Source organism: Plectropomus leopardus, chromosome 13, assembly GCF_008729295.1.
Source record: "Plectropomus leopardus isolate mb chromosome 13, YSFRI_Pleo_2.0, whole genome shotgun sequence".
In the NCBI taxonomy this organism is placed as follows: Eukaryota; Metazoa; Chordata; class Actinopteri; order Perciformes; family Serranidae; genus Plectropomus; species Plectropomus leopardus.
The window spans coordinates 9,507,789-9,531,890 of NC_056475.1; the positions used below are offsets into that span (position 1 = coordinate 9,507,789).

General features: G+C 39.4%; 1 protein-coding gene and 4 non-coding genes across 6 annotated transcripts; 4 read left to right on the plus strand and 1 right to left on the minus strand.

Annotated features, from left to right (window-relative positions):
• The first annotated feature begins 1,370 nt into the window (after nt 1–1,370).
• Nucleotides 1,371–1,459, plus strand: trnay-gua. The gene is given in 2 exon segments: nt 1,371–1,407; nt 1,424–1,459. It is a non-coding gene; the product is annotated as a tRNA-Tyr (tRNA).
• A 251-nt stretch (nt 1,460–1,710) lies between these two features.
• trnay-gua lies at nt 1,711–1,799 on the plus strand. Its single transcript is given in 2 exon segments — nt 1,711–1,747; nt 1,764–1,799. It is a non-coding gene; the product is annotated as a tRNA-Tyr (tRNA).
• A 248-nt stretch (nt 1,800–2,047) lies between these two features.
• Nucleotides 2,048–2,136, plus strand: trnay-gua. Its single transcript is given in 2 exon segments — nt 2,048–2,084; nt 2,101–2,136. It is a non-coding gene; the product is annotated as a tRNA-Tyr (tRNA).
• A 251-nt stretch (nt 2,137–2,387) lies between these two features.
• trnay-gua lies at nt 2,388–2,476 on the plus strand. The gene is given in 2 exon segments: nt 2,388–2,424; nt 2,441–2,476. It is a non-coding gene; the product is annotated as a tRNA-Tyr (tRNA).
• Nucleotides 2,477–3,735: 1,259 nt separating this feature from the next.
• On the minus strand, nt 3,736–23,033 carry ap2b1 (adaptor related protein complex 2 subunit beta 1). 2 transcript variants are annotated; one of them, XM_042498677.1, is made up of 22 exons: nt 22,936–23,033; nt 19,706–19,760; nt 19,368–19,473; nt 18,650–18,785; nt 17,995–18,240; nt 17,367–17,557; nt 16,340–16,561; nt 15,629–15,749; nt 15,232–15,327; nt 14,981–15,096; nt 14,718–14,883; nt 14,302–14,400; nt 13,671–13,930; nt 12,446–12,638; nt 11,684–11,725; nt 10,557–10,709; nt 10,259–10,404; nt 9,669–9,798; nt 9,370–9,454; nt 8,851–8,937; nt 7,015–7,169; nt 3,736–6,238 (listed from the first exon to the last, which is right to left on the minus strand). In XM_042498677.1, exons 2-22 carry the CDS (start codon nt 19,740–19,742, stop codon nt 6,164–6,166), a joined length of 2,862 nt encoding a protein of 953 aa, XP_042354611.1. In that variant the 5' UTR covers nt 19,743–19,760; nt 22,936–23,033; the 3' UTR covers nt 3,736–6,163. The 2 variants fall into 2 exon arrangements, with proteins under 2 accessions (XP_042354611.1, XP_042354613.1); XM_042498679.1 differs by lacking the exon at nt 11,684–11,725.
• Nucleotides 23,034–24,102: the final 1,069 nt, after the last annotated feature.

The window sequence follows — 24,102 nt, forward strand, 5'->3', positions numbered from 1 at the left end:
ATGAAATACAGCAGTTTGTACATTACTATTTCAGTTATACTACATGATTTAAGAGCATTTTAATTGAGAAGACAGGTGAAGCCATTTTGGTGAAAAAGCTATGGTATTTAAATTTTATACAAACTTTAATAAAAATCAATTTCTTGTGTATTTCCACTGCGCTCCTTGAGTCTTTATGTGTTTTATTCTTTATGCTGTGCATCTTGACTTATACTGATGGAAAAGGTTTTATTTCTCACAATTAAAAACAATCTGAATGCCAATGCTTACTTGTCAACGACTCAATTAACAAGAAAACTAAACTTAAAGTTGGTCACAAATGAGCATGCTTTTATTATACCTAACATTAGACCAGAGGAGACAAGTAGACAGGGCCAGTGGACGAATTGGCAGCAGTCAGCTTGTGTGTGAGGTGTGCCTGAGCTCTGGCGATGGTGTGTGGTTTTATACTTTTATGAGAAAGAAACTCTTAGTTGCTGACCTCAAAATTTCTTAGTGATTTTTTTCTTTTTTTTTCTTGAAAGACATTATCAATCCCCTCATCCCCTGGGCTCCGCAGTAAATACTACCACAAAAGACCAAGACTACTTTTTGACAAAACCATTCAAAAGGTAAAATATACCAATGAACCTCATTGTGAGAGCTGTAGGTTGCAATGCATCAGTTTCAGAATCAATGAAAAACCTATAAAAAGAGTCCCTTCAATGGCTCAGTTGGTAGAGCAGATGACTGTAGGTTGAATATAGCAGTTATCCTTAGGTCACTGGTTCAACTCTGGCTCAAAGGACAGAATTTTCATTGGTGGCAAAGGACAGCTCATTCAAAAAGTGAAACATGTCAATTGGCCTCGTTGTCAGAACTGTTGTTTACATTGCTTCATTGGTCTGACACAATGACCCATGTAAAACCAGCCGTTTGGTTATCAAGAAAACATTTGTTAGCATGTGCGTTTTAATGTTGTATATAAAGTTTGGTGAAGCATCAGTTTTAGTATCCATGCAATTGCTGAAAACAAGTAGAATGCACATCCCTTTTCAAAGATCAGTTGTGAGAGCAGAGGACTGTAGGCTGAAAACAGTAGTTATCCTTAGGTCGCTGGTTCAACTCCGGCTCGAAGGATGGACTTTTCCATGGTCCGTGATGATAAAGCATTCAGAAGGTAAGATATATCAGTGGGGGTCGTTGTCAGAGTTGTAGGTTTCATTGCTTTATTTGGTGCGACACACTGACCCTTGTTGACGGCAACGTCTTTGTGGTCGAGTGCAGTTCTACAGTTTTAAGAGGATGCTTTGTAAACTTCCAGAATAAACTTTGGTGAAGCATGAGTTTCAGCATCCATACACAAGCTGTACAAAGGAAACTAAAACATCCCTTCGATAGCTCAGCTGGTAGAGCGGAGGACTGTAGGTTGAAAATAGCAGTTATCCTTAGGTCGCTGGTTCAACTCCGGCTCGAAGGATGGACTTTTCCATGGTCCGTAATGATAAACCATTCAGAAGGTAAGATATATCAGTGGGGGTCGTTGTCAGAGTTGTAGGTTTCATTGCTTGATTTGGTGCGACACACTGACCCTTGTTGACGGCAACGTCTTTGTGGTCGAGTGCAGTTCTACAGTTTTAAGAGGATGCTTTGTAAACCTTCAGAATAAACTTTGGTGAAGCATGAGTTTCAGCATCCATACACAAGCTATACAAAGGAAACTAAAACATCCCTTCGATAGCTCAGTTGGTAGAGCGGAGGACTGTAGGTTGAAAATAGCAGTTATCCTTAAGTCGCTGGTTCAACTCCGGCTCGAAGGATGGACTTTTCCATGGTCTGTAATGACAAACCATTCAGAAGGTAAGATATATCAGTGGGGGTTGTCAGAGTTGTAGATTTCATTCCTTGATTTGGTGCGACACACTGACCCTTGTTGACGGCAACGTCTTTGTGGTCAAGTGCAGTTTTACAGTTTTAAGAGGATGCTTTGTAAACTTCCAGAATAAACTTTGGTGAAGCATGAGTTTCAGCATCCATACACAAGCTATACAAAGGAAACTAAAACATCCCTTCGATAGCTCAGCTGGTAGAGCGGAGGACTGTAGGTTGAAAATAGCAGTTATCCTTAGGTCGCTGGTTCAACTCCGGCTCGAAGGATGGACTTTTCCATGGTCCGTAATGACAAACCATTCAGAAGGTAAAATATATCAGTGGGGGTCGTTGTCAGAATTGTAGGTTTCATTGCTTGATTTGGTGCGACACACTGACCCTTGTTGACGGCAACGTCTTTGTGGTCGAGTGCAGTTCTATAGTTTTAAGAGGATGCTTTGTACATTTCCAGAATTAACTTTGGTGAAGCATCAGTTTCAGCATCCATACACAAGCTATACAAAGGAGCCTAGAGCATCCCTTCGATAGCTCAGTTGGTAGAGCGGAGGACTGTAGGTTGAAAATAGCAGTTATCCTTAGGTCGCTGGTTCAACTCCGGCTCGAAGGATGGACTTTTCATTGTTGTTTAAGGACAACACATTCAGAAAGTGAAACATGTCATTTGGCCTCATTGTCAGAGCTGCTGTTTACATTTCTTCATTGGTCTGACACAATGACCCTTTGTTATCAAATGGAGTTCATCTCCAACAGTGTGCATGTGTCTTTTAATGTTGTAAATAAAGCTTGGTGAAGCATCAGTTTCAGTATTCATGCAAAACCTGAACAAAGTAATCTAACACCCGTTCGATGGTGTAGAAGGTGAAATATGTCAATGGGCCTCATTTTCAGAGCTGTAGGTTTTATTGCTTGATTTGGTCTGAAACACTGACCCTTGTCTAATCCTTTCCTTGGGCATCGAGGATAGTCACCCAACTATTTAGGCATGTGCTTTGTTAGTACCTGCAAAATAAACTGTGGTTAATTCGGAGTTTCAGTCTCCATGCAGGGGCTAAACAATTGACGACTGCTGCCTACTTTCCATAGCCCAGATAAAGCAAAGGACTGTAGGTTGATGATGAACAAAAGAATACCTGCACACATCAGAAGAACATCAACTTGCTTTTGCACAACCATTTCAGTCATTGCATGCCACAAACATTTAATTCATATTTTGAATTATTATGGAAATATACATCATCAAATCGTTAATCAGCAGAGTCTGTAACTGTGTCCTTTTACAAATAAGGAAAATATTGTCCCATTCTCCCAGTCCTATTTAACAGTTTTAGAGCCCTGTACTACTCTGTACATTTAGGAAAATATCTGTAAACATGTTGCTCTATGTATGTTGTTGCCCCCCCTTTATGTGTGAAAGTGATGACTCCAGCCCCAGTGCCTGCACTTAAAGGTGGATTGACTTGTTTTGTGCCCCCCTTTTGACAAGGCCTAACTCCCACCCCCCTGTGCATTGTGTATGTACCCTGTCACCTCCAAGGCCCCCATCATGTGCAGTGCACACAGCATGCTGTTAATGACAACTCCATCATTTCCACAGAGACCCTAAACAAACCTGCATGCTGGTGCCTTACCTTGCCCCAGGTTTTTTGAGTGACAGTGTGATCGTGGTAATTTGGCAATATGCACCAAAATAATTTAAACGAAATATTTAATTTAGCTGCCCCTACTATCTTGATTTTTGATACAGATCCCTGATGATGTGTGTGTCTGGCTTTTCAACTTACCTTTCTGATCACTGACTTGACTGACACGCCTCTCAAGTCTGTTCTGCTTTGTTTACACCGCACGTCTGAACACACAGTGAAGGGATCACGTGTTTGACAGTTTAATGACATAAGATGTGGTACTGTGACAATAAATCATTTACAACAAGGTTACAGCAAAGATGCTTGGAATATTCCATTTCATAAGATGCTATGACATCTCTCACCGTACATCCTGTATTGTTGGCAACAATTACACGTCTATGTGAGGGAGTGCTGGAGACAATGCTGCTTAAAAAAATATGAGATCTGCAACAGAGACATAAAATTGGGAGGTTAGTTTTGAAATGAAGCAAAGCCACAGCCTAAATGAGAAAGGATAAAATGGACAGTGGGCTCATGCAGGCACATAAACATATTTTTTACATTACCGTGTAGGAAAATAGTGTCACCAACACAAGTGCTATGCTGAAAATGTCTTTTCTGTTGAAGAGATAGAGGCAGGGCTTCATTTCCTTTTCAGAGTTATACCAAAACATATTCATTTATTAGCTACATCAACTACACCATCACTGGACTACACTTTACTACCGCAACTCTGGGCCTGAGGGCGTATGCACCCTTTGTTCTATAGCACACACAAAGCCAACATTAAAGGGTTATATTGATATAACGGTATTAAAACATAAACTTGGCATTTAATTTGCGTGAACGCTTGGTCCTGTGAGATTGGTTTGGCTGACTTGCCACAGGTTTAGATTGAGTTAACATCAATGGCATGAAGATTACAAACACTGGAATCAAAAGAAAAGGTGAAAACATTTAAAGCACATTACAGAATTGAAGCTATTGCAACAACGAAGCCACCTAAAAGGGAAACGCGCAGAGGTAGATGCACAATAAATAGGAATGACGATGCATAAAGCCATGTACAACTATGTGGTTGCAGTAAACAGGGCTATTACATAAAGAGTTACATGAAAAATAAAACAGCAAATATTCTTCGGAGTGGCACCGGTGCGTTAACATGTATTAGCTGCTGTGTTTTGTGTAGTGGTTCCAAGTGAAGACTTGCAGGTTGAAACTCAGGGCAACCAGCAATTTAAACAAGAAATTAAGCAAATGCACTGTGCGTTATTTTCAGTCAGAGGCTTCTGTACTGTCTGCTCCACTGACGGTTTGCATTCCTCCTCTTCAACAGCCTGCTAACACCTCACTACGCATGTATTTTTATTTTCTATGACTTTATAATTAAAGAAATTTTTGCTCTATTATACCAGAGGTATACCAGGTCTGTTGAAGGTGCGTCACATGGCATTTCACTTCTGTTTGCTTTTTACATTTGGAATTATCTGTTGCATCCCAGTTACCTGTGTAATGTGCTTTTTGAATGTGAGCATTTAAACATCTACAAACGCTGAAAAAAAAGTGCATTTATGCGTAGATGAGGTGAAAAAGGCGGAGAGCTGATAAAGACTACATGGTGAAGGCAGATGGAGAGACATTTGTAATTAAGACATCTGCAGGACATGCTTCTTTGTTTTATCAACTGCAGTTATTTATCCGTGGGATCGACCACAAATGACAGGACAAAAGACAAAAAAGTGCGACTAAATTAATTCACAGGTGGGAAACAGAAATGAAATGCCATCATTTACATTAGAGTTATTGGTCCTCTTACTTATGTAATGTCTGGTCTGCATTTTCATTTTTCAACTTTTTGGAATGTCATAAAGTTTTCTAATTTCTGTACAATGTTTGATACTTTTGGAGGAAAAAGTAATGTTTCTATTGCACATTAAAGACAAGAAGCTATGTTAAAGGTCATGACAGGAAGGACAGGAATAGATTTCCTGTTTGATATAATGTTTGTAAATTCATCTTGTCTCTTGAAGTAAGCTATGAGGAGGCAAACCTGGTGTAGCACAGACGTTAGTAGCTTCTGACAGTCACATTGTTGTGTCAAACACATTAATGGCAAAAGAAAACAAATCAACACTGGTATTATTCTGTAGGTGCAACTGAAGCAATCAAGGTAAAAAAAAAAAATAATAATAACCAAAAGGAGTGTGAGCCACACACATAGTACAAAATTGAAAACAATGGCTTTGTGGAAACTTGGGAGATAATTTTTCCACTCATGACAGTTTCACCATCAGTCACATCTTTACAACATTAAGACACTAAGTTAAGGATGGAATGGCAGACATGTTTTCACTGGAAGGTAAAAATCGACATGGGGAGTTGAGTCAGGGTTCAATGATGCTCCCAACTGCCAAAATAAAGGAAAAAACATCAACGTTTTTTTGTACTTTTTAACTCCAGTACAATTTACACCCACAATACTTTTGTTTTGACATCTGTTGATCACTACAACAGAAAAATACACCCAATATTCCAAATTATTTAAAAATCTATTGTTTCCTGTTTGGATTCCCTTGTTTTGGCAGTCAGCTGCAGATGGCAGAAAATGATTAATTAAACACTGCAGTTTGTCATCAGGATGAAGCAGAGTTGCTGAGTGGTAGAGCAGGTCAGTTCTTCAGCACAGCGTCGTACGTCTGGTAGACGTACTGAGAAACCTCCGGGGCCCGACACTTGAGAGACAGCTGTGGATACAGAGGGGACGCAGAGTTAGAACAGGACACACCTTCAGTCACACATATAAGCAAGACGCTGCTTTAAGAGTCGAATCAAATCTGTCTCTAAACTCTGAGGTATACAGGACTGGAACAGGGGTACATTTTACATTTTTAGTTGTATTTAGTCATTACCTTTATCAAGAGAGCCTGTGGGTCAATAGGGCTGTCTTACAATTTGAACTAGCATTTTAATGTGGGAAATGTCAATATTTCATTCTGAATTACAGAAACCTTATTGACCACAAATCTGAAAATTGGCATTCAGTTTCACCATAAAATAAAAAAAGACATAACCTAAAAACATTTTTTAAATCTATAATGATCTGTCTGAATTCAAAGTTTGGCATTGCCTTTTAAGCAGGCAAGTTTAGTAGTCGATACCAAACACCAAAATTCCATGTTTCTCAATGCCCAATGTGATAATAAGATAAACAAATTAAACGAATCCAAGGTTCTTTAAGATTCACTTTTTAAAAAACTTTTTAATTTAATTTAACTTACCTTTTCCACATGTTGCTGTTCTAAATTATCAGCAGATTAATCAGCAATGAAAATAACCCTTAGTGGCAGCCCTAATCCTAAAGTTTTCATACCTTAAAATTCTTTCTGCCCCTTTCAAACCCACCGAGCTGCACTAAAGTTCTACAGTAAACCATGTAGATGTTACCTGGCCTTTTTCCATTCATAATGTGCAAAAAATAGAGATCAATGGAGGTTCAATGGTAAATTCCTGAATGCTCTACCGTGTAGTTGGGGTTGCCGGGCTGAATACGGAGCTCAGCCAAGATCCAGATGCCGTTGGTCAGCTTGAGGGACTGGTACAGCATATCTTGGCCTTCTACGTTTCTCTTGGCGATGGTGTAGATGTTGTTATTCTGCAGCTTGCCTGAGACTGTGTCTGCAACAACAGAATCAAGTTCAAGTAATTAACACACCTAAATTACTGAAAAAAGAGAAACCACATAAAACACACACAAAAGAAGGCTGTAATCACTACTGGAATCATAATCACTATAGGTACTAACACTACTGTACACTGAGCTAATGCAAACGCTAACACTGACAAAAGGTTTATCAGGTAATAACAGTTATTTAGTTCTACAAGGATTTTAATGAACTATAATGGGAAACCTTCAGATTTCAGTAAACCTGATGGTATTGGGCCAAGCTAAGAGGTTGTTAGCCATCCTGCTGTCTGAATAATAGCAGCACAGTTAAGGACAAGTTGGAAATGTCCTTCAGTTACAGAGGAAGCGGAAACGTCCCAAGATATGCATGTGGATGGAGAAAGAAAACAAGAGAGAGAGGAGTAAGGTCTTTGGGTGAGTTGTAGCAAAAGAACTGCGAGGTTTCAGTCCAGACATGGTTTCTGAGGAACATTTTTTTTACACTGGGACTAGTCCAGGATGAGTGTAAAAATGTCAATGTCAAGGGATCAAAAGGGGACAATTTGTTTGGTTGTAGGAGGTAGAATGAAAATTTGTTTTATAAATTTACATATAGTATATGTTATATACTCACAACTTTTTTTTTGTTTGCTTTTGCTCACAATTTTCATAATTTGAAATAAAATGCTTATTCTATGCACACAAAAGGCTTTTTTCTCTTTAAGTTTCCTCACAGATTTTTTTTAAAACATTGGTGAGCACACCTCTTTTGCCAAGATAATACATCCACCTGAAAGGTGTGGCATATCAAGATGCTGATTAAACAGCATCATTACTGACAGGTGTGCCTCAGACTGGTCACAATAGAAAGCCACTCTAACATGTGAAGATTAAATTGGAAAAAAAACATATTAGAAACAGTTAAGTATTTTAATTGGACAAGAGGCATTTCATTAGTGCTAATGTACAGCAGAACAGCACCGGGACTTTTTACTACGCATTTATCATTCTGCATTACAGATGTTCAGAGCCATAAATTAGCCTACGTTTACTGTCGTTGTAACAAATTTTACACCACAAACATGAACATATTTCCAAAAATAACATTTTCATTACACTCTGAGTGGTCTGAGTGGAAATTAAGAAGCCTGGATACAATCTCAGGTATGTTTAATATAACATCAGCTGATGTCACAACGGTACTGTCTGATCAAACTGATAACTTGTATTTTTACCGGTTGCACAATAAATAGAAACATACAGATAAATGATGAGTGATCAGTTGGCGTCAGGTTTTATATTAGATGGTGATGTTGAACAGAACAGGTGAAGACACATCAGGTGAAAAAAATGTACTTATGCCACAGTGTTGCAGATAAAATTGTACTTGTATGAAGCTTCACTGCAGCAATGATGAAATTAAATTTGTTATGCATGGGAGTGTACAGAACAGAAGGTAACTTACATACAGGTAGGAAAAAATTCTCTCTCTATTTTTTTTTAAGCAAATAACCAATAAGTCTTCAATTGCATTCAATAAAAATAAATAAACAGATATGGAGAAGACAGATTAAACAGATAAACTCACTATAACAGTGATCAGCTTTACTTGTCCATCAGAGAGAATTTGTTTTGAGAGACATCAGAAACATTGATATGAAACAGAGGGAAACATTTACAAAATTGTCCTACCTGCATTTAGGTGACACTCCTTTATTTGGTACTGCAGCTCATTCTCATTGGGGATATCTTTCCAGGTAGCCAGGAACACCTGTCGCTCTGAAGAAGAAAAACCAAAATCTTATCAACATCAGTGATGTGGAAGCTGATTTCAACACAGAGAAACACGACTATGGTCATGGTCTTTTGGTCTTTTAGTATTGCATGCATGTAGCCATAAAGTGCACATTTAAGACCTTTTACAGAGTTCTTGTTTTGATTTTCGGTTACTTATGAGATTCAAATTTTTATGGCATTCATTTTCTTCAAAAGCTGCAGCTCAAACCTGATTCTAAAATTGGCTCGATTCAAATATATTTTCAGATATCGTACAGTGAAAAGTGAAAACTATATGAATAAACATTTTTCAAGCAATATTTTATCCGTGCTTTAATGGTTATAGAAGATGTTATTTACTGCTGAATGGTGTGACAGTGGTGGTGTAAAGAGAAATGTGATGCAGTACAATTAAGTTGTGAGTAACAATCATACCCATTTTTCCATCCTCAACAAAGAATATGTTGAGAGGGATGAGTACGCTGAAGTAGAAGACATCGATGCTGTTCTTCACAGCCACCTGGGCACAAGTAAACAAGACATGGGTTTCCGACACTCTTTGTTCTCATTATACCTGTTCTGTACAGCCGAGATGTGCTGAGGTTCATATTATCGTTATATTACTCTACACAATGACTTAAAATTTTAACAGGACACAACACAAAAAGTATAAGATGGTTTTGTAAATGTGTAGCACTGCTGTTCAGATGTCTGGTGAGTGAGTGCTTTTGTACCTGCAGATTATTGAGAGGGTCCATCTTCATAACTGGCCCAATAGTGTTGATGGGCAAAGAGATCTCAATACTCTGGCTGGGCATCAGGGGAGTGTGAATGGGCAGAGGACTGGTAGGAATCACCCCAAAACTATGGGAAATAAAAACAAACAAAAACCCAACATTAATGACATTCAGTACCTGCATTCAGTTAACAAATACACATTTGATTTATGAGGTGCACCAAGCTATGGCCAATCGGAGCCAGATGCTATAAAAAACAGTAAGTTATTTGATCCAGGTGTGAATGCATGTTGTACACATTCTCATTGCAATAAAAAGCCAAATATTAGCAGGTGTTAATGTTTTTTTGTGCAGTGGGACTGAGGCTATAGTTTGAAAGCGCTGTGAGTGGTCACAATTACTAGAGAAGCTCTATACAAGTGCAGATCTATTTATCATTTCACAGGTAAGATTACTGAAGTCTGACCCTGGAAATCAGTGTGAAAGAGGTCAAATAAAGCAGTTTACGGTTTTAGAGAGATGTTGATTCAATTTGCAGATAGTTATACTGTCATTCAATGCAACATCTCCTGTGTTGTTTCACTGACCTGTTCTTGTTGAACTGGACAGCGAAGTCGGTCATGTGTTGCAGAGCCTTGTTGGTGAAAGTCATGTCCATGTACATGTGACCCTGGCGGCGAGAGAAGGTTCCAGAGATCTCTAGTCCTTTGGCTTTCACTGCAGGCAGCCACACCTGTTAAAAAAAAAAAAAGAAAAAGTTAAGTACACTGTCCAACCATGAAGGATCTCCCATTATTTTGTATTTCATTTTGAGCATTGCATCTATAATTGACCGAATGCATGTTTTCTATTTTTCTAGAGAATTCTAAGGTGGTGTGAACTCACTGCTTTCGGGGCTATGTGGCCTCCTGTGGTGATGGCCATGCCGGTGGAAAGCTCAAACAAGTCATTAAGGCCACTGCTGACAGCCGGAGGAGCTGGTGTAGGTGACGGTGCAAAAGTACTGGGGACAGATGACGGGATGAAGTTCTGTCCCACCTAAAGAAATAACAAAAACACACACACAATCTAAGCAACCATAATTTCACTATGCTTTACTAGCAACTTGACTATTTGCTCACAGACAAGCTTAAGTCATGCCAAAGGAAGAAACATTATAAACATTTGAAATATAGCAGGAGATTAGCCAAAGCCCTCATGACAGAGAAAGTGTGAACAAGCTCAAATGTGAGGTGAGTTTAAAAGAGCCTTCCTGCAGTTTTGTGTGTTTTAGCCCATAAATTAGAATGGCACACTGAGCGAAATATACTCTTTTGTTTTTGTTCCCATTTTTTACAAGTTAAAATAACTTTTTTTTTTCACTCAAATATATCAGTAATTAGCGGGACAGTGTGCAGGAATTTGTCTCTTTGTTTTTAGATTGTTCCCTCCTCCTCTGATGCACCTGTCACACATTCAGGGTGAAGAGATTTTCTTCAACAGTTGGTGTTCACACCTGATGCCACTGTACGGGAGTGTACGTTAACTGTACTCCAAGTGACTCTGGCATGGATCTGCATGGTACAGTATGGTTCACAAAAATCAAACAAACTGGACTTTGGGGTCAAGTGTACTAGGATCCAGGCACGGTCCCTGAAGTGAAAGCCCCCCTTCTCTTGGGCCAAGATTATCCATCCACCTGACAGGTGTGGCATATCAAGGTGCTGATTAAACAGCACGATTACTACACAGGTGTGACTAGGGCTGGACACAATAAAAGTCCACTCTAAAATATGCAGCCTATTCAAACCAAGATTAGTGCCAAGAGGAAATTGTGGGAAGATTTTTCCTGGACAGAAAATGGGCAAAAGCATGCAAAACATCTGTGTTTTTTTCTAACTATTAATATATGAGTGTGAGACAGAGAAGCCAGTTGTAAGAAGATGAAGAAGTTGGTTTGAGAGTGTGGTAGGTTAAATTGCAGCATGCAGCATGCAGACAGGCAGACTGCCAAACAGAAGGGCTGGACTTACTGCTGGACTTCCCCCAACACCTCCGCCCAGGTCTCCCCCCAGCTAGAGGAGAGAAGAGAGGCCCCCAAAGACAGCATCCAAACATCACAGACAGACCAAACACACAAACAAAGACAGAAACAGAGACTTTCTTAGCAACCGCAACCCATCAAGAGGAGCCCTCACGTTCTGGGAAAATACCAACTCCCCATGGAACGTTAGACATTAAAATCTGCGAGAAGATCATCAAGGAGTCCAGTTATTCCAGCGGCTCGGAGAAAGTGGAAGAGTGACCATTTACAGAGGAAGAATTCAACAAGACTTAATGTAGCTCTGTGTTGGAAATATTAACATGTTATTGTACCATTTTTTCAGGATTTGAATTCATTTCAAAAACATTTATTATAAGTTTTCATATCAAAAATTATTTAAGTAAAATACAAGCCTCCTTGAGTGAACAGTAAAAGACCGAAAAAATGTCTCAGCACAATTTTATTTGAAAATAATGCTAAACTTAGTGTTATAAGATAAAAGTCTTCAGCAATGACAACATGTATGCAAACATTTTGGCCAACTACAGTTTAAATAACAGCTGTAGAGACTCTGTGCTGTGAGCTTCTATAATTAACTCATTTTTCTTTAAAGGTTCAACACCAAAGCACTTTTCAAGATAAGTCTTGTTGTGCAAACAAGAAAGCATGGAACATCTTCAGCCAAGTTTAGCCAATGCTTCCACTCTACAGCAAAATTAAAGCTTGTGTGTGCGTGTGTCTTCAAGCTCACCAAACTGTCCAGGCCACCTCCCAAAAGATCCACAGCTCCCATCTGCATTGAGGAGACCTGAGGCACATTGACTGGAGGGCCCAGGTCCAGGTTCAGCAAATCACCCAGCAGGTCACCCTGGCTGGGAATCACATGTGGCTGATCCATGGCAGCTGCTGGTCCGCCGCTCACAGGGCTCTCACCTGTGTCAATGCTGTCACGGGAGGAAACAGTTGTACTGGTAAAGACAGGAAAATTTTAAGTCCAGTAGTGACATTAAGTCAAAGGTTTAGCATGAATTTATATTTAATGTGGCTTAAAATATCCATGAATACTATCAAACATTGAGTTTTATATAATGAAGATTTTAAGGTTAACAACTTTTAAGTGCCCATTTCTTGATGTCTTTTAAGCAGGGATGTCAGTTTTAGTTAATTTTGCTTTAAATAGCCCAACACCCAGTAACTGGGAACTAACCAGGTGATTTTTGAGGGAAAAAACCCCAAAATGAACTGAAATACAAGGGGTTGTTCCTTTAGTCTGTTGGTCCATCAATTTAGTGAACTTTAGCACTGCATTTCGAAGCACTATTCATTTAGAGGTGGTGAAATTTCGATGTTTTGCGACGTAAATATCTTGCTTATTATATTTTTAGGGGTCCAAGCAGCATCACACGCTGCTGTTTTTGCTCACATTATTCATTTTTTTTTCTGTTGACTTTGCTGACAGACAGCTGGCTGCCTTAAAATGTGCAAACATAGTGCCCACTGTCCACCATCCATTACAAAGCGAATCACTGAATGAGCAGCTCTTCTAGATAGCTCCCACCGCACCCAGGTAATGCGCAGTGCACATTGTGTGTGTATTGTTGTGCCGCAACTCAATCAACTGAACTGCAAACAGTGACAGAGAATAACTGTCTGTTATGATTTCATATAATAAAATTCTACTTAGTGCGGGCAGAAGACAGATATTGTATAGCAGACTCTGTACTTTCCACTCCCAACTTGATGCCACATTTTATACCACAGCTGCTGCTTTCAGGCCGTACAACATTACTCAAGAGCCCTAAAGAGATCTAACATGGTTCTTCAGGCACATAAACAGCACTTTGTCTTTGCCTTTCATGTTGAAAACACACGTCAAGAAAGCCAAAGGCGGTCACACCATGTGTGAAAAATCAAAGGGAGCACAACTGCCAGCAGAAAATTTGAAATGTGGATCTATCATAACGTTTGTGGCTGACCTGCTGTGCTGCACAGGAAGGTGTTTGCGGTGGATTCCGTGGCTGCCCTCGACGAAGGCGCTGGGGGGTTTGTGATAGACGGAGGCGAGGGAGCCGATGTGGCAGATGAGCTCGTCGAGCAGCGTGGGCTCAATCAGGTCAGTCTCCTCTGAGATCAGGGGTTTTTCTGACAGCACCACCTCCTTGGCGGTCACAGGGTCGGTGGACAGCAGGCGCCAATAAATGTAGCCCCTGTCACGCAGGTCAGGGTTGTCAGAGTCCTGCAGAGAGTTCAACACACGTGCTGTAAATCATATTTCACTGTATCTATTTAAATCTAAAATGAAAGACTTTATTGGACGTTGATGTGTTTAGCCTGCCTGGTTGTACAACTGACTCCCAGAGAGTTCTTTTTTGACTCATAGATAGTTATTTTTGAATACAAATTTTATTTATTGTGATTTGTATTTTGTCTCCCTTTGTGTCTCTGTCTGCAACTTTGTGTTTTCACTGCTGACTGTCCGGGTCAGGTCTCTTAAAAAACAGATTCTTAATCTCAGTAAACAAATAACAAAGTAAAGAAAAGAAAATTAAAGAAAAAAAACATCATTAATAAAATGTGCACTTCTTTAGAATAAAAGACGACACTCACCTGAGTGGCCAGGCTGAGGACCTGCTGCACCAGCTCCTGAGTCTCTGATGGCTTCTTGAGGAACAGCTTGACAATAGCAGTCAGCAGAGTGAGCTGGACCTGTAAATCAAAACACACACTGTTATATTATTACATTTACAATGACTCCGAGCCTTGCAGTGAGAGTGGGAAACATGCACAGTATGCTAACAGCCAAACAGAGCATTGTGTAGGAGATATGCTGTGTTATGCTGGACAAACTCAACTGGGCAGAATTCTCCTGTCGCTTTTATTATCTGTATAAAACATACAACTTTAATACAAAACAAGCCTGTTTCCAAAACAGATCCTCACGATCTGTGTATTTGCTGAATTCGATGTCAGCAACTTTTTAAGTGATTCAAGACCTGCCGTGTGTTTTTTTCTAATGAACCCACCTGAGTGCTCTCGTCATGGAAGCCCTCGAGGAAGCTCTCCAGCAACTCGTCAGCGTTGTCGATTCTCTCAGCATACTCGCCAACAATCCAGATCATGGCAGCACGGGCGTCAGGCTCATCCAGAGAGTCCAGATTCTCACACAGTGTGGCAATAATGCTTTCATACCTGAACAACACCAAAACAAAACCAGTATCTCAGTGGTCAGAATGAAACTGCTTTACATGTGACTGAGTAGTTCTCGGGGGTTTAGTGGGAAACGTACTTGTTGGGGTACTTGCGGAAGATGTCCCTGATGACCACAATAGCCTCCTGAACCACGTAGTTGACTTTGGTCTGGATCAGGTCCAGCAGGGTGCTGACACAGCGCTCAGCTGATTGCTGGAGAGGAACAGGACAGAGGCATCATATCAACATTAGGGTGTTGCTACCATCACAACACTCTGGTGACAAGTCTGATGATGCGCATGAGAATATTTTGGCATAAAGATCAGCCATGATGACAGTATTTCTTACCTCCACTTTGATGGCACAGCGTCCAATTGCTCTTACAGCTTTGCGCACAAAGTCAACATCCACCTCTGTTGCGTACTCTTTCAGCTCAGCTAGCACCTGAGAGTGACCGAGAACACAACTGAGATTAACTCTATGTGTACACAATACAAAACTACATATCGATCAGTTTTAGTTGAGATTCAATTGTACTTATTGTTCCAGTTTCATTAAAATTACAGTGGACCTTCTAACAACAATGTAATTCATTTGAAGGACAAAAAGTTGATCTATTAATCTAATTTAATCCACTCTAATGCAAAGGTTGGTTACTATAAACCATAACTGTTAAAGAAGATAAAATCTTACGTTGCAAAATTATCTTTCTAAAAATGTTCCAATGTTGTTTCATATCAGGTACCTGTGCGATGTTGGCCTGGGAAGCCAAGCGGATCATGATGTCCAGTTTCTCCAGTTTCACATAGATGGGGTCATTGTACTTGACAAAGAACACCTTGATCTCCTGCTTCAGGATCTCAGGCCTGCACAAAAGCAACACAATACATATCAGACTGTGGCCTAGATACATGACAATGGTTTTCTCTGTCAAACTTAAATCTGAAAAAAAACCAGTTATTTTCTATTTGAGGTATACACATTTATACATGTTACTTTTGAATTAAGCAAATGCAAGCTCCTACTGTAGGAGAGTGATGTATTAAGGGTATTTTGTAGACCTCATACTGCAGGCTTGTTAATTTCTACTTTCTAGTAAGCTAAATTTTACTAAAAGAATATCCTACTATAGGGTGGTAAGCCCCAAACAATCATCTGAAACATGGCAACCAAAAAACAGTCCAAAACCAGCAGCCTCCAAGAGTTTAACACCAGTGTGTGTGAATATTTGACAGGAAATAATAGCAGAGCTACAGCTGTCATTCAGCTGTAGAACCAGGAAATATCCTAACAGCTCAATACTTAATATAATTTAATAACTCACATGTAGCAATAATAAAAATAGATTCCAACATAACGTTTTTCATGCCATTACAGAATATCATGGGCAGCAGCAATATGAAGTCCACTGCAGTGAAAGATAAAAACCCAGTCCCTGCTGTTTGTGATCACACACCTTTTCTGGACAATGAGGTTGATGTTCCTCAGAGCCACATATTGCACCTCCGGCTCTCCAGAGAGTAAGGTGACCAGTGGTGGGGATAACTTCTTCAACAAGGTGTTGTAGTAGTCGGAGTCTTTGGGCAGCAACTCCAAGAACTTCATCAGCACCTTGACGGCTGACAGCACCACTGCTGAGTTGGCGTGAGACAGCCGCGGAGTGACACGCTCACAGATGCTTTGAAAGGGAAGGAGGGAAAGATGAGTCAGTGAGGAAATTTAACATTAATCTGAAACAAGTGTGAGGGTCATCATTTCAAAAAGGAGAGAGCTGTAGAGATTGTGTTGGGCTTATGTCTGCTCTTACACCGTTTCAGCTTTTATCATTCGTCTTTAGGCATCACAAACTAACTAGTTTAACCCTTTAAAACCTGGATTGTCATCAGTTTTCCTGTGCTGCCTTCAGACCCCATTCGCAAGTATTTGACCCTTTGAAAACTGAGTAAATTGGTTAAATTACTTTGGAAAACATGGGGGAAAAGGCAATGACCAACTTGATAGGAAATTTACCACAAATTGCAATAAAGTTAGTTAAAGCTGACAAGAAAATCACTTTCTAGTTTTAAAAAAGAGGGGAGAATTATTAGAAAAGGAAAACAGGGGAAAATGTACAGAAATCTATATTTATAATTATAATATTTTTATATTTAAAATTATGTCTCAAAAACTATTTACAATAAATACATAACTTTTTTAAAGTTAATTTTCCTGTAACTTTATTTCTAATTTCTTTGCCATTTTTTGGGCCATGTCTCGTTAAGTTCTCCCCATGTTTTTGAAAGAAATCAAAGAAATTAACATTTTAACTACTTAATAAACATATCTTAATTACAGAATTGCATTTGGCATTTCCATCTCAATCTATTAATCAAACTAAAATAAATCAATAAGCAGAGAAGCTTGCTCTGCTTAACATATTGCCTTATTAGCTGTCTCCTTCCAAAGGGGGGGGCATGGCATACTGCAGTCGGAGTGATTGCTACCTTTGGGCCTCACGCTCATCCTTGGGGTTGTAGTTGGACAAGCAGTCCAGGATGAAGATCTGTCCCCACTCTGTGCACTCGTTGAGAGCCGTCAGCAGCTTGTTGATGTTCTGGGGATTGAGGTCCAGCAGGTTGCTGTTGGGGTGAGACTCGCTGATCTCAGACAGGGCTGCGACTGCATTGGCCACAACCTGAAGAAGAGAGGTGTTTTGTGATAAATAGCTCTGTAGCTATTATGCCATCTGGATTTCATCAACAAATTCACTGCAAATCAATACGTCTTTAAGAGTTGGGAGGAGCATTACTCATCAGCATAATCCAAAAGAAACTCAGGAAAACTCAAAAAGTAGTCAAAAAACATTCCCTCCAACAAAGTCCAAACTTTAATTCCCTTTGCTGCATGCAAATATTTCTTGGAAATGTGGCAAACAAATGACATTAAAATGCATTTGAAGCTCACTTGGTCAGTTCGACTGTTTGAGTTTAACCTTATTCCACTGGTTGTGTTGATGAGTGAATAATAGATATACATGCCAAAACTTAAATCAGAATCTGTTTTCAGGCCTGTCTTGGCATTAAATCAAAACCTAAGAAAATATGGCTCAGGTTGAACAGAACTGACACGCACCATGGGATTAGAGTCAGCAATGAGATCTCTCAGGGAGTCCAGGAAGCCCTGGTCCTCCACCATCTGGGCATTGATGTCATGAAGCTTCGCCACACAAACAGCCGCCGTCTTCCTCACGTACGGGTCCTCATCTTTCAGGCACTTCCTCAGCGGCTCACACAGGTACTCGGTGATCTTGTCCACCCTGATGCAGCCCATGGTGCGGACGGCCAGAGCTCGGATCAGAGGGTTGGGGTCCTCACAGTCCTGGAGGGCGAGACAGGAAAGGCAGTTTTGATTAATAATATTAGACAACTTCCCGAAAGTCATATTGCAGAGTGTGCTATGACTAAGTCTATGACCTTAAATGTATCCTTTGTGTATTTAATACAAAGTTGTTTTCACTACAGCTTTGCTTTGTACAGGGGAGAAAATTAGTTTTAAAGAGTTTTTTAATGTATTAATGGCATAAACACAAGTGTACAAACTACCATATCCCATCAAAAGATATTTTTGGAAAACTGCCTGGCATCTACAGAGAATGCAACTTCATATTCATGACTTTTTTTGTCTGTAAAACACAACTCCAAACAGCACGACAATTAGGGCTGCAACTAACACAGATGCAGTGACAGCATTATACACAGTACAAAAAGCATCTTCTTTCTGGCCTTGCCTTGACAAAGCTGTTGACAGCCATGATGGCCATGTCAGGCTGGCTCTTGGCGTAGTTCATCAAGTAAAGGTAGACCAACTTCTTCAGCTCCAGGTTGTCCGTCTGCATGCAGTTCACCACATCTGGGAACAAAGAACTGATCACAAAGCAAAGGAACTCAGTCAGGGTTTACAGATTGAGGCTTCAAGCTCATTCTTTTATTTATTTTGTAAGCAATGTGATAAACAAGTCACCCTAAAGGCCAATATATATTCTCTCAAAAGTATTGTTCGGGCAGCCTGAGAGTTGTATACATAAACGTTTCCAGATTTGTTTCCTAATAGTCCAAATGTGCAAAGGTGTGACACCAAGCAGAGCTCCAAGCTCTCCACAAACAGTTTTCTCAACATTTCTGACATTCCTACCTCCGCCACCGGCTGGGTCCACTTTACTTTTCACTTTTAAGTGTCTGGTGACGATCTGGCACAAGGTTTCCAAGTGCATTTCCACTGTATTGACTAATATTTTTTGACCAATCAAAATTAAAATAGCTTTGTTGGCAACCCTACAAGTTACTAGAACTTACATTCAGTTTCACTTCCTAAGAAGTACCAAATGTAACTCCACTAACAATGGAAACAAAAGCAGATCTCATCATAGTAACTACACATTTCATTAGAATTTCCGTCGGTTGACACAAACCAGAAAGCTCTAATAGAGTTTGAATTTCAATAAATACCTGACATCCTTGCCAACGGTCATGGCAGCAATGACCTTCTTTACTGCCTCTTTTCTCTTCTCCTTCTTCTCATTGTTCAGCTCTGCCTTCAGTTCAAAGATCTCCCCTGTAAGATGAATCACACAGAGTGTCGGCGGCAGCACAATTTGAATAAATTTGTCAGAATGATTTTTCCAACATTGAAGCTACTCAAACAGTGAATTAAAGGAAACTGGATGTTTAAGGGTTAAACAAATTCTTCACTGCATAGACTGAAAATGAAAAATAACAGCAAAGTCTAAAATGTTTTTCAGATTTTTACACTGACAATCATCTCAGCACCACGTGTTTTTACTCACCTTTTTTGTTTGTTGTAAAATATTTGGAATCGGTCATGATTGTGGTCCTTTAAGTCTGTACAGGAGAAATAAAGTGTGTTATTATGCCATCCGCAAAACTGCACAATTTAGACTGGCCTCTTATTATTGCACACCTGTATAATAACCATGCAATTAAATCAGCAACTTGATATGCCACAGCTGCCACAGCTGTAAGTACTCACCAACACGTAATTAAACAAATCTGTGCACAAAATTTCAGAGGAATAATCTGTTTATGTACATAAAAAACATCTTAGATATTATCATTATTTATGATCTTTTATTTCAACTCATGAAACCAGGGAGCAAAAGCAAAAGTGCTGTATTTAGGATTTTGCTCTGTGTACAATAAGAGTTAGAAAGTCAGATTTCTGCCCCACTGTATTTACCCCTGTCCTCTGTATATGTCGTTAATGTGAAGTTGAAATGTTTGGGAAAAACAACAGTATCTTCCCATGAAACTGCAGGCAACACAAGTTTGCAAAACTGGGCCGTCAACTGCACTGCTAATCATTTCAAATTGCAATACTGACTAGCAAGTTCCAAGCTGCCACAGGAAGCAACGTCAGCACTATTTATTGGCAGCTTCGTAACATGGATATCCAAGATAACATGTTGGGGTGGTGTAAAACACACTATTTGACTGTGGAAACATCATATCTGCAGAAATGAATCAGGCTTCACTATCTGGCAATCAGTTGGTGTTTTGAGTATGACAGAAAATTTGTATCTGCCTGGATTTGAAGTGCTACCTATAATTTTTTTTTGGAGTTTGAATAATGGTCTCAAGTTTTGGATACTGTAAGTCACTCATTTCCAAAGAAGGGAAGCCTTCATGCTATAGCAGCATTCGGGCTGCAGCAGGATATCAGTTTCAAGGTATACCTTGGTATGAAAATTGATTGTTAATATACTGTGTAAATTTGTTTATCTATGGTATTGACAAAAAATGCAACCAGATGGAGAATCTTAACTGTGCATCTCATATTTGACTACTTGCCACTTTTCACCCAAACCCAAAGGTTTCAAATTTCAATCAACATAAGGGGACATTGTAATGGCCAATCGTATTGTGTAATGCCCTATACCATGAAACCATGATATTTTCTGGTGTCATGGTTATCATACCATGAAAATCTCACACTGTTGCAACCCTAAGCAGTATATAATTTTATTTTAGATAGGCGTGCTTCCAACTTTGTGGCAACAGATTAGGGAGGGTCAATTCCTGTTTTAAACTGACAGTGTCTTGTGCACAAACCAAGGTCTATAAAGGAACAGTTGTCCCAGTATAATATAAAAGAACCTGACTGGCCTGCACAGAGCCTTGACCTTAACCACATTCAAGGCCTTATTGCCCAACATCACAACATTACCTCACTAATGCTGTTGTGGCTGCGAGGGAGCAAGTAATCCCTTGCAGCAGGTTCCACAATATTATTTTATTTATTTATTTAACCTTTATTTCACCAGGTTGGTCCCACTGAGATAAAGAATTTCTTTGCAAAGGGAGACCTAGTCAAGATAGTCAGCAGTGAGAACACAAAGTTGCAGACAGAGACACCAAAGGAGACAAAATACAATTCACAAGCAATAAAATTCGCATAAAAATAATTATCCATGAGTCAAATGAGTCTGGGAGTCAGTTCTACAACCAGGGAGGCTAAAAACACTGACATCCTATATAATCTGCTTCTAAGTCTTTTATTTCAGATTTAAAAACATTTAACGACACCAGCTCCTTGAGTTTCAAGTCATCTGCAACAAAATCCAGACTGAGGGTGCAGAATACCCAAAAGCCCTTTTCCCAATTTCTGTCTGAGCATTTGGGACAGAGAGCATAAAGAGGTCTTGAAAACACAATTAATTCTGGCTGGTACTTTTCTGCATGATGAAAACAAATAGGTAGGAGCAGACCAAGAATTGCCTTATATATAAAGGAGTACCAGTGTACGAGCCTACGGTTCACCAGAGCAGGCCATCCTACCTGAGAGTAAAATTCACTAACGGTGAGTCAGAGCTTTACAATTTGTAATGAACCTCAAGGACACATGGTAAACTGAAACATCCACATGGAGACACTGAGCAGAGGTGTGCATGTAAAAAAGCGATCACCATAGTCCAACACAGGACTTTTTACATTAAAATAAAAACACAACTTATTTTGAAAATTTAAAAAAAAAAAAAAAAACAGTTTTAACCTCAGCTTTTTCACCAGGTACACCACATGTAGATTAAAATCAAGAGAGTCATCAAGCAAAAGTTAACAACCGCATTTCTTTTCCATCCAGAGTGACCACCACAGGTACATTTTTGTGAAAAGCCTCCCCATTAGAGTGGAAGTGGTTATAAACATACATATAAATAATACAGTGTAGTAGAGTGACATGTTCAAAAAGTGGGGTCAAATATTAAGGTGTCTACATACTTTTGGCCATGTTATTTACGACAAAAGCAGGTTGTTTGTATGTGCACATAGTTCCTTGGCTTTTATGAGGCATGTCCAGGGCTTTGGTAGGATGCTACACAAACATATTCAATGTCAAATACACAAAAAGTAACGTTTGTTGGCATGAAAATTGGATTTATGATTCAGTTTTGCCAGCTATCCACCGTTACACATTACCACAACGCATTTAAGCGTAAAGTAAACGTTAGCGTTAGCTATCTTAACATACACACAACTAGCTAACTACAATCAAATAGCTTTGACGCTGGCACTGTAGCTGCTAGGTTAACTGTAATAACATCAATTTCCTTCTTAAAGCAAGGCTAAACCTATATTAGTTGTGGCAATTCCGATAATACCCGGGGCGTGAAAACGTTTGACCTCTTCACATCAATACAGCTACAATTAACTCGAACCACAGCGGCTTTGCTTTGCTAGCGTTAGCTTGCTGCATGCTAACGTTATATGCACCAGTTCAACGATCGCCGCTAACGATGCTAGCTCGCTAATAACGACATATTAACGTTACAAACCAAACCAACTAACGTTGGTGAGTCCGCGTTTCCAGTCTGGTTTGACTTGTGATATTAGCATTAAATCTGACATCAAAACAGAAAAGTGACCAGCGGCGGCCCAGCTTCCATTTACAGGGAGCTGGGTTTTCGTCTGTCATTAGCCGCCCAACGGACTGGCCCCCATAAATAACACAAAAATAGCAATAACGTGATAGAAATGTTGAAGTGTGAGATATTTTAGATACCTGGTTGAGTGTATGTCAGCGGGAAAATGTTGCGGTGGCTGCAGACGAAGGTTGGTCCCTTGCCTGGTTTGAGGAAGATGGAGAATCAGGATTGTGATGGGGCGTTCACTGTCATCGGACACTGGAAGACTTCCTTTTTTCTTTTAGTAAAAGGCTTCACTGAAGACTTTTACTAAAAGATATGGAGCCCATGGGGCCCCTAAAGGAACATTTGGGAGAAAAAAATAGAGGGTGGAAAAAATAATGGAGAAAAAAATGACGACGGAAAAAATGACGCTGGAAAAAAAATCATGGTGAAAACAAATTTCCAGAGAAAGTTTCTTGTTCTTCCAATTTGTTAGGGAGGATTTTTCTTGGAAGAACTAGACATTTTCTCAGGAGATTTTTTTTCATCATCTACATTTTTTTCCACCATATTTTTTTGTTTTCACCATCAATTTTTTACATAATTTTATTTTTTCCACCATCTATTTTTTTTTCACAATCAAATCTTATTTCCTCATTTTTTAACCATGTATTTTGTATTTTTATTTTTCATATGATTTGGATCTGCAAATTGTTAATAAAGCAATATGAATGTATGCAAAGCATAGGACACACTGCATGATGCAAGGTCACTATTATTTGCAGTGACACTACATATAATCATGTGCATGTGGATGACATAGACAGATCAGTCAGTTACATTGTCCTTTATGTTTACCAGTAAAATAAATCAGTGCCAGGGCTGTATCTAAATTGAGAATGAGGTTTACATTTAAAAAGCACGGATTTTAGGTGTGACTGGAAACTGTCCTACAATTTTTCCATGGCAGTGAATGCAGCACGGAAGGAAAGACTCGGTTGGTATCTGATGACTGAAATTATAACAGTGTTGTTAGTGTCTTTCTGTTAAACTCCAGGTCAAATAGAAAATGACTGTAACATTAGGCTATTTTTTTGCAGGAGCAGAAGAAGTTCTCTGTGTACCAAGGTATAAGTATGAACAAAACACTTTAAAAGTACTCAAGTGTCAAAGTGTCATGCGTTTCTGTCTGTTTCAGCTCTGATATGCAACAAAAAAAAAGATCAGCAAACATTGCGTATTGCTCAGGTAGGATTCAACTTTACAACTCAACTTCTTAAAAAATGTAATATTTTCTGGAGAAAATAATTTTGGGCAAGTCG

Coding starts and splice junctions, on each gene's coding strand:
- ap2b1 (XM_042498677.1), bottom strand. CDS start 19,742: ATGACCGATTCCAAATATTTTACAACAAACAAAAAAG. Junction 14,401..14,717: donor TCCATGACGAGAGCACTCAG/GTGGGTTCATTA, acceptor TTTGATTTACAG/GTCCAGCTCACTCTGCTGAC. Junction 11,726..12,445: donor GAGGTGGCCTGGACAGTTTG/GTGAGCTTGAAG, acceptor TCTCTCCTCTAG/CTGGGGGGAGACCTGGGCGG.